The sequence below is a fragment of the Nycticebus coucang genome, chromosome 3 (assembly GCF_027406575.1).
Source record: "Nycticebus coucang isolate mNycCou1 chromosome 3, mNycCou1.pri, whole genome shotgun sequence".
Lineage (NCBI taxonomy): Eukaryota > Metazoa > Chordata > Mammalia > Primates > Lorisidae > Nycticebus > Nycticebus coucang.
Window position 1 is genome coordinate 116027112 of NC_069782.1, and position 10700 is coordinate 116037811.

The following is a 10700-nucleotide window of genomic DNA, read 5'->3' on the forward strand; positions in this document are numbered from 1 at the left end:
CATCAGTAATGCTTAGTGAGCAGTACAGAGAAGATTAAGCATTTTAACAAAGAAGCCTGTTGTTGAAGAACAAGAACTAAGACAGACTATTTCCACTATCGGACTTCAATAAAACGTATGTACTTAAAAGGCATACATGTTCCAGATATATCCATTTTGCATTGAGAAAATATTTTAAAGCATTGTGTATTTTCAGAATGGACGATTAATAGTTATTTTTAAAACCTTAGGAAATTCAAGTTATAGACTATAGGAAATATCCAAGAACAGCAACAATTTTCAAAGGTGAAGAGATTGGTTTGAGAAGGAACTCTGCTCCACATTTGCTGTTAAATGATTGTTGTGAATTAAAAAATCACAGATGTCAAACTAGAAAGAAACGCACAGTACCACCAGATCCAAGAATAAAGATAAGGGGCTGAAAAAAATCATCACCGGGTAAGAGCAGGATGTAGTGCTTGGAAAAGGAGGGGCAGCACTGATTGTACCACCTTCTTCTGGGGACAGCAAAGGGCTATGCGCCCCACACCATGCACAGACATTTGACAAACTGTAAGATGCTGCGATCTATTTTATACTAATAGATCCAAGAAGTAAAGACACATTTCTATAAGCAACTGATTTGACCAACTAGAGGAGTTTTATACTGATAATTACTAAAATAAATATAAATTTGTAAACTGAATAAATCAGCAGTTAGGCACATGTAAGTGCCTGTGTTCACATACACATATATACATGTGTATGTATATATTTTTTCTTCTCCCCTTTTAAAATTTCATCATTTCCTCTTTTCTTTCCAACCCCAACAGCACAGTACACAGTGAAGCTAGATTCAAGGTTGGGACTCCTTTCAGACAATTCCCAAACTTCTGAGCTTTCAGTTTTGTGAAACAGGATATGCTATCCCTGGTTTATCTCAGAGCCCACAGTCACTTCCAAGAGCTACAAGAAACTGAGATAACACAGGGTCCTGAATGCTGATAAGCAAATTCCCAATGGCAAATGAAAATAATTATCCATACCCTGAGCATGTATGAAATCACCTGAAAATCTTATCAAAAGAAAGTGTTTTCATGAACTCTCAGCATCTCTTACTGTAGGAGGGGCCACTAGAAAGCAGACCCTCAGTCTGGAAAGAGGAAAATGATGTGACATATTTTGTTTTCTCAGGTCTGTTAGAAACACTTTCTCAAAGGTCAAATTTTGTGAAAGTGAACACAAGATTAAATGTAAACTTTCGTCCGTATACATTGATGATTCAAGTGAGAAAGAACTCCTAGGGTGCCATAAATACCTTTGGGAAATGCACCTGATTCTGGAAGCTGAACTAATCCCCAAGCAAAATGAGCATGTCTCAGGTAACAAATACAAATAGATGACAAGTCGGAGACATCGGTTCACCAACTCTGGTACCCATGCAAAATCAAGAGACCTAAATTTTTTTCTAGTCTTATTTTTGAGATCCTTAATATGCCACTTGCACAGTTACTTGCTCAGTTTTCTTATCACTAAAACCAAGATACTCTCCGTATCCTTGTTACATCTATAATTTTTTTTTTTTTCCAGTTTTTGGCCAGGGCCAGGTTTGAACCTACCACCTCCTATATATGAGGCTGGCGCCCTACTCCTTTGACCCAAAGGTGCCGCCCAACATCTGTAATTTTTTAATTCACAAAAATCATATAACTCCCCATCTCCTGTGAAGCCTTGCCTGAAAGCAAGTAGGAAAGTGCTCATGCGCAGACCTTGCTCTCTTCAAAGCACATGTAGCAAGACAGACGGATGCTCACCGGCTGTCTGCCTGCAAATCCCTTCAGCCTCTCTCCCCTTCAACTCCTGTCACAACTATTATTCATCTGAGTAAACCAAATAAATGTCTTCCCCCGAAAGCTCCTGTCAGAACACTGCTATGTTAATCAGAAAGAGGCAACAGGTCAGCATAACGATATATCATCAGTTATTGACAAATTCATTGCTATGGTAGGAAAGGTGTTGGCATGAAGGACTTGAAAGGCCAAAGGCACAGGGTGTGCAAAGGACCCAACCAGGACCATTTTCACATCCTTTGTAACTATGTTCTTCATCTGCCCATAACATGACACTGAGCTAAACAAGGAAAGAAGATGAAAAATATGTAAATGAAAATCCCCAAAGCAGATCTGCCTGAGGAAATTCCCGGTTGGATGGTACATCAGTCAGTGAACACTGTACTCAAGAATTCATTGGTCACTTTCTTACGAAGCCAGTTTAATACTGGCTCTCAGACTTTTAAGTCCTATTCTAGGGTACATTCACTTCTCCTACTGGGAAGGATCCCAGACAGAATCAACTAGATTTGGGTTTGAAATTTGTCCACGGCACTTCCAAGCTGTGAGACCCTCAGCAAGTGACATAGTTTCTTAAATCCCTTACCTGAAAAGTGGGGAAGGTATTTAGAACTGTTGAGTGCTGTGCTGAGATTGCTAAGATTAGCTATCTTTATTATTGCTGTCATTGCTTTTTAAAAGTATTGCCTATTTTCAATGGGAACAATTAATAAATAATCAATGTTGGGCCCAGAATTTATCTGGGACCCACTTCCTTCCTTGAAGCTGCTTGTATCAAAGTAAGGTCAAACCCCTTGATTGAGTCCTAAGGTCAAATCAGACCTGAATTGGATCAGAGATGCAAAAGGCGAGGAGTTTCTGGGGCATCCGTGTGCCAGTGAAAAGAAGTTTAAGTTCAAACTGATCAACTTACATTATCAAGAATCAAGGGATTCATGACAAGAATAGCTCAAATAACTCTGGAATACAGTCTATTTTTATTCCTGTAACAGATTAATATTGCTTCTATCCCTTGCTTTAATTAATTTTTTAAATTGTGTGCAGTCCTGTGAGCACACACTGGCGAATGAGGTACCCAAAATAAGGAATTTAGGTGTGTGCAAAAATAATGCAAGGGAAAGAATGAAATGTGAATTGTAATAAGTAATTTTTACAATTACTGTGAAGTACACGCATGAAGGGAATTGAAAGTTCACAGAAATCTGTGTAAAATACTTGGAGTTTTTTGGCAGAAAAAAAAGTATTTTAGATATAAATTTCAAACATCATCACCATCTTCCAAAACAGCTTTCAGTTTTCAAAGATAATCACTTCATCCCTACTAGGCACTTCTGAAGGGCTCTGAAAATGAACACTACAATAAGTTGGATGTTTTCTTTTTAAACCATATTGTACACTTGATACTTATGCTGAGAGCTCAGATCTTCCCTTCTACTGTAATTTTCATCTAAGCATTCCTTAGACACTTAGATCATTCTTAATGGAGATGGTGCATTATACCCTCCGTGGACACATGGAAATCTGGCTAATCTTCTTCGATTTCCTTCCACTACAATAAATACTTAAGATATTTCTGTCACCTATTATGCCAATTTTTTAGATTGCTATCATTCTTTAAAGCAGTGTTAATTCGCAAATTTTTTTTTACCATTCTTCACAAAAGATAAAATTCTTACACAATTATCCCTCAGTCCCCACAGGACATTGTTTCCAGGATCTCCTAAGGATACCAAAATCCATGGATGTTCAAGTCCCCTGTATAAAATAGTGTAGTGTTTATATAAAACCTACTTGTATCTTCCTATATACTACATTTCTAGATCACCTATAACATCTAATGTAATGTAAACAATTGTTATAATTGTTCTTTAGGGAATAATGAGAAGAAGAAAAAACGTTGCACATGTTTAGAACAGACTCAACCACCCATTATTTCCCTAATACTTTCTGTCCTCTGTTGGTAGATTCTGTGGAAATGAAACACCTGCTGACTACATTTTCAAATCACATTTCTTTTCTTGTTAGTATGGAAACTGTGCATCTTATAAAATTTGAAATGAACTTGCAGCACGAATAGCTAGTATTCACATGCTATGGAAACCACAACTGAATACTAACTTTGCAGTCTAATAAAGCAGTCTCTTTCAGCATGCCCCCATCAGAATGATACGGCCTTTTTTTTTTTTTTTTACCCAACAACAGGAGAGATGACAGAATATCTGTTCCCCAAACCCGTATCTGAAAAAATTTTTAATGCATTTTTATTTTGAAAGCATCTTGTTTGCTATGAAATGCTGTATCCCAGAAATATCTTTATAAATCATTTCCTTTCTTGGCCAAAATAATTAGCACCCTCCCTTTAAAAGCTAGGAAGAGTACCTAATTCCAATGATTACTATCCCCATGTGTTATACCTGTCAAAAAATTTTAAACTCTAATGAGTCAGCTTGCTGAAAATAAACTCCACACTTCCATTTGAAAGTCTGAAAGTAAGTGCTGGGTGGGAAAAAGTTTGCCCTCAGTTCCAGCGTAAATCAGCGTGGAGAGGAAATAGAAGAGGAGTCCAGCTACTTGTCATAGACAGAAATATGCGCTTTGCCTCTACGGCGCGTGGGCTGCCCTTAGAAGACTGTTCCTACCCCTAACACAACAGTGTCAAACGGAGGTGAGAGAGAGCAAGACAGAAAGAGAGGGATGATGTGTACATATCAAAGACCAGCCATTTCCTCCCAGTACATACAAAAATGCTTAAAGATTTCTTTTCAATTAAAAAAAAAATGCTCCTGCCCAAGAACTGCTCCTGAATGAGCTCAGACTCTGGGATGGAGCGTTCTTCTCCAGTCCATTCCACACCCCAGTGAAATCTCCTCTCCGCTGCAAAGCGGTGCCGTTACTCTTTGAGGGGCAGACACAGAAATCTGAAATTTCAAAAATGTGATAAAGCCTGAGCCGGGCAGCCCTGGGAGGCGAGCAGCTGCCGGGTGACCGCTGATGAAGTGGCTTCCTAAGGAGGTGGGCAGATTGATTCCAGCTGTTGAGCGCGGGGCAGGGCAGGGCAGCCGCCCGGAATGCGCAGCCGGGCTGAGGCGAGGCGCGCACGCAGCAGATCCTCGAGCGAGGGCAAGGCCAGATACTACTGTTTGCAGGCTTGCCCTGAGAGAAGAGAGGAGAATGCCACTGTTTCATCCAACAGGAACTTTCAAGGCAAGCTGGGCCAAAGGTACCCTGTGGACAGTCCCTCAGGAAATCTGAAAGCTGCCCGCCCAAAGGTCTGCTCAGAAGGGCCCACATCTCCTGAGGCGGGAGTCCCTTTCCCCTGATGCCGGCTTGTCCGCCCTCTTTGGCCCCCGGCTTCTGGCCTTCCTCTAACAACCCTTACTCAGCCGTTTTTGCTGAGTTTTTACCCACACCAGGTAATCCAGACACAGACAAGGAGCGGGGGAACTGAGAGCCCTGGAGCTGACCTGGTCCGGGACTGGACACAAGGACACGCTCTTCAAAAGAGCTTTCCTCCAACTAAGAGAGCTGGAGGCGGGGGGTGGGGGTGGGGTGGGTTAGGAGTCCCATGAGGGTTCCAAACTCAGACACCAAGTGATCTAAGAAGAGGGAAGAGGGAAGAGGTCGCCGGCACGAAGGCGAGCCTAATGGAATACTCAATATCCTGAGAAGTGCACTTTCGGCCGCGCACTTCCAGAGACTAAAAGCCAGTAATGGGCTCTGGAGTCTGCATTTCCTCTCCCTCATGTCCAGAGGCGCTTTAATGCTGCAGCCAATCGATCAGCCTTCTCCGGTGAAGGCGACGAGTGGAGCTCAAAAGCTTCCTACTTGTGGCCAAAATCCGCCCAGCCTCCTCTGCACACCCCGAACGGGCGACGTACAACTTTGAACCGGCAGGATTTGGCTCCTAAAGTGTCCGGAGGAGGAAAGAAAGGAGCCGGGAGGCGCCCAGAGAAACAGCACGCGCGCTCCCCCATCACAACTCTTCCAGGGAGGGATTCGGAAGGAAGACGAACTGGGGGGCGCATTATCCACTTCGGGGCAGGGCCAAGAGGTGGCCCCAGACTTGCTCAGGTGCAAGGTCGCTGAGCCCAGGGTAGCCCAAGGTGTGGCAACCTGGAAAGGTCACAGTCGGGGCAAAGGAACAGCCAGAAGGTGGGGTTTCTTTGCAATGTCTGGCTGACATCACAGCTGCCTCGAATGTGACCCTGTGAATAAACCTCTCCCCCATCGTCCCCAAGCACAGCGCAGAGGTCTGAGGTAGAGACGAGCCCCTGTCCCGCCTCCCCCCCGCCCCCTGCCGGCGCTGGGCGAGTTCGGTCCCTAAATTGAGCCCAGCCGGGTCCGGCCTCCTCCGGCCCCTCCGCGCGCGGAGCAGAGCCGGCGCTCCTGCAGCCGGGGGCGCGGGGGCCAAGTCAGCCCGCGCGAGGAAACTTTCCGCGGCCCTGCTCCCCACCCCCACGCCGCAGGGGCGCGTCTCCCCGAGGAGCTCGCCGTTCCCAGCCCGGCAGAGTGGAGCACAGCACGTGATGGGCAGAAATAAAAATAAACACTTCCCATTCCCGGGCCAGCCCGCTCCGCGCGGCAAGGCGAGCGAGGGGCGCCCCGCGCTGACCTGCCCGGCCGCCGCCGCCGCCCGGACCCCCGACGCCCGCCAGGGCGCGCACCCCGGGCCGGCCCCGGCCCTGCCGGATGGGTGAGTCCTACCTCTCGGACTTGGTGAACTTCCGGAACGCCTGCCGGAGGTCGTGGAAGGACCGGTAGGTCTGCGGCTCGGCCGAGATGCCCTGCGCCCGGGTGGTCCGCGGGCCGATGTGGGGCGAGGGCACTGGCAGCACCGACTGGCATTTGTGGAGCTTCCTCTTCAGCTCCTGGATTTCCTCCTCCTTCTCTGACAGCCGCTTCTCCAGCTCTTTGATCCTCTCCTCCTTGAGCATGAGAATCTTGGCGAAGTCTTCCTCCAGCTCGCTCATTTTCCCCAGCCCCTCCGCGAAACTTTTTCCCGGGCGGCGGCGGCGGCGGGACGCGGCCGGGAGAGGCGAGCACGGAGGGAGCGACGGGCGCCGAGTGCGGGCGGCGAGGCTGCCCTCGACCCGCTCCTGCTGGACGCACTGGAAGCGCCGAGGGGAGGATGAGACGTCTAACGGCGGTGGAGGGGAGAGGCAGAGTGCTAATCCCCAGCCTCTCCGGGGGATAGGTGATTATCTTTCATTGAGAAACCAATTAGAGCTGCCCGTCCTCCCCTGAGACCCCCTCCTCCGTCCCCTTCCCAGCCGCTCCGTGAGAACACGCGCGCCGCCCCGCCGCCGAGCCCAGTTTCTAGCTGAGGCTGATCAGAGAGCCTGGTCTCACTCCATCACACGAAAGTCACTTTCCACGGTCCGTGGTACCAGGGGAAGGGGGGCGAGGCGGGCGGGGGGAGCTTTATGCCACTTGATCCTTGAAATAGCAACAATTACCATGTGATCTGGAGGATGACGCAGCGCTTGTAACTGGATCCTAAAGTGTATGTGAGTGTGTGAGAGTGTGTGAGAGAAAAAGACATTTCATAAATATTAAACTGCCCTTAGACAATAACCTGCACAAATTCATCTTTGCTTTCACCTTTTACTTCTTTTCTGCTCTAGACGCCTAAGGGGTATGTGTATGTTCGTTCTGTGAAGTCCCCTGCTTGTGACCCTAAGTAATAAGAATGACAGAGCCATAGTAGTTCCAGATTTTTTTCAACATGAAACTTTACTGGAAATTGTGAACTAAAATTGAAGGTGAAGAAGTTGGATGAACATATGGTAATCCAGATGTTTACTGAAAAAAAGAAAGGCCAGGCGTTGATTGTGAACTTCTTAAGAGTCTGTATTTTATTTCATCTACTACCGTTAAATTTCATATATGGAGCATCCAAGTCGTCACCCCATGGTTCTGAAGGGACGGCCTGCGGTACCAAACTGCTGGGTCACCCTCCCGGGTCCAGTCTGGTGAGAACTTGCCTCCATAATCATCTGTGTATCTGGTCTACCTGTGTTCCCATCACCTACCCTGTGTTAAAGGGATTGTTCTACCCATTACAGCCACAGTGTTTGCTAATTCCTACCCTCCCTTTTTTTATAGTGTATATGTCACAGAGAGAACTTTTCATAACATGAATCACTTTAAGAGTTTATCTTGGTGTGTGTGAGAGACAGAAGTATTTCTTTATGATCAACAACTTAGTAAAGCTTTTTTAAAATGAGAAAAACAGTTGCAACTGAGATACCAAAGAATTTTGAAACAGTAACTTAAAAAGAAAAAGTCAAATCAATGTACAATATAATTACTGGCAACTTACAAAAACAAATCCTTCCATCTTCTCTGAAACAACTAAGGTAAAAACAGTTATATACTTTTGTTTATAAATAAATTTTATTCTGGGGATTTCTTCATTATTTACTATAATATCTACTCATCTGATTTTCTTAAATTAAAAATATTTTAAACCTCATCTGAATTTCTTAATAGCACCAGATGTTCAAGTCTGGCTCCATCTACTCATATTTGAGAAAGATTTTCTGTGTTATTAATAGTTAACTATTCTGTTGTTTCTATCTGTGAACTTAATCTGCTATCATCCTTTGAGAAACACTAAAATAATTAACATGTAAAAATAATACATAAGAACCTTTAATCAGGCATAGCTTCAACTTATTTATGGAAGAAAGAAAAATAGGGTTAAAATGACTCTTAAAAGATTTTATCCAAGTCTATACAATCTTAAATGAAGAAACTATTCAAATTTGTTTCTCCTGCAGATGGGAAAAAATATAACATTTAAATCACAATTTCATACACACACCTCAAAACCCTAAATTCATCTCTGTTTTCCAAAATAAAACTTATTTCTGAATATGGCCATTTTAACTTAATGCTAATACCTAGTGACTTTAAATCTTGTCTACTGGCTTAAGAAATATTTAATTTAGAGCACAGGAAAGCATGAGAACAGACATCCTGGTAAAAGAATAAACATTGAGTTATTAAAAGTCATAGCATAGTAGAGCTAAAATTTTAAAGATGATCTAACTCAACCACTTATTATTTTAAGAAGCAAAGAGAGATCTTGGAAGGGGCAGTCCAAGATTACCCAAGGGCAGAGTTTGAATCCAGGACACCTAATACCCATGAAGAGTGATTTCCCTACCATGCAGTTCCTGGGTTAGAACCACAAAATCTAGAAATTCTACTATTCTGATGGTCCGGTGTTCAAAGATGTGACATTACCCTTCGTTGCTTCTAAATCTATAACACTAATAATGTCAAAGAATAAGTATTCATGAAACCTTAGTTGGGTTGTTTTTAATTTTTTATTTTTCTCAAAGGAGAAGATCGCCATCTAGTGCTTTTGGAGAAATTTGCCAAATAAAAATTGTAATCATGAAGTTAGCGCTGTCCTTAAATACCTGTCCTGGTGTTTTTATGTCCCATATTTAAAAGAAATAAAATATACAGAATTTTATGTTAAAGAAAAACATTTTTTTAAAATTTGGTATGTTTTAGCCTCTGGATAATGATGATGATGATTTTCATAAAGATTTATTGAATGATTACTATGTATTGGCACAGGGCTAAGCCCTTTCTGTGACAGACCGATTTTAATCCCCATGCTAACTCTGCAAGGTTGGTACTACTCACAGTTTATAGAGAAGAACTAATGCTTAGTTGGGTAATTTGACCAGATTTGACTCTGATTGTCTTAATACCCCATGCAACATTGCTTCTACCTAAAGTATATTAAAGTATCCACTTTTCTGTGAACACAGTGATAAGCAAAACTAAAATGTTTTTCTTAATGGAGATACGCTAAACTCACAATCACATACAAACTCAAATTCATTCCTAAGATACTGGTGTCTAACAATCAATTTCCTGGGGTTGTGTTCTCTTTGTGATACTTTGGAATACGTTGTACACTTCAATATAATTTTGAATGTTTTTTGTTAAGCATGTGTGCTTTCAATTGCCGTGCTTGGGATTTGCTTCCCTTTCTTTCTCCTTTCTAATAAAGACCAGATTGCTTGAGCCCAGCAATGTTGAGGATGTAGTGAACTATGATGTGGCCACTGCACTCCATCCTTGACAACACAGCAAGATCCCATATCTCTAAAATAAATAATAAACAAGTAAATAAATAAATAACACACATACCTACATACATACAATAAAAAGCACCTCTAAAGAACCTGAAAGCTTATGAGAGTAGCCTCTTTGGAAATTCCTGTCCTTTAATCTGAGTCAGTGTTATAGGGAGCAGTAAGAGGACAGTGCCCATAAAAAAAAAACAATAAAACTGACTAAGTCAGTCTGCTTTTTATTATCTCTATTTGCTGGAAGTTATAAATTATGCCAGTAATAAAATATTCCACCACCACCCCCCACCTAAAATATTCTATATTCAAACAAGGGCTGCATTCAAACTATGGCTGCATTTACTATGAACAGGTGGACCACTCCTATCACCCCACCCCTTGGAATAACCCTGACCTTGGTGCATGTTGTAAAGATCCAGAGCAAAGAAAATGGTCATAGGCATGTGGTTTGAGTGAAGTTCACATGAATGGCAGCAAAATGATGTAGAAAAGAGGTTTGGTAAAATGAAAACAGAGACAGTGGTCTGAACTTGTGAAATGGAGTATCAATAAAATTCAAATCCTCTGTTTCCGAATACTCCAGGTTGTACAACTGACAGTACCAATGAAAGACTGCATGCCGTACATTTCCCATCAAAAAATGCAATTGATGAAAAGAGTACTAGACTTAGAACAAACAGGTTGATAGTCACATGTCAGTTCTATCGCTTCTTGAGTTGTGTAGGCAAGTCCTTTAACTTATCTGAGATTCACT

General features: G+C 43.0%; 1 protein-coding gene across 1 annotated transcript in view; it reads right to left on the reverse strand.

The window, feature by feature from the left end:
* The window catches only part of PRKG1 (protein kinase cGMP-dependent 1), a 1327126-nt gene extending 1317265 nt beyond the window's left edge, over positions 1-9861 (reverse strand). Inside the window, exon 1 of the mRNA XM_053583838.1 lies at positions 6534-9861. Within this exon, the coding sequence (XP_053439813.1) occupies positions 6534-6799 (266 nt within the window). The 5' untranslated portion in view covers positions 6800-9861. The remainder of the gene's footprint in view (positions 1-6533) is intronic.
* Positions 9862-10700: the final 839 nt, after the last annotated feature.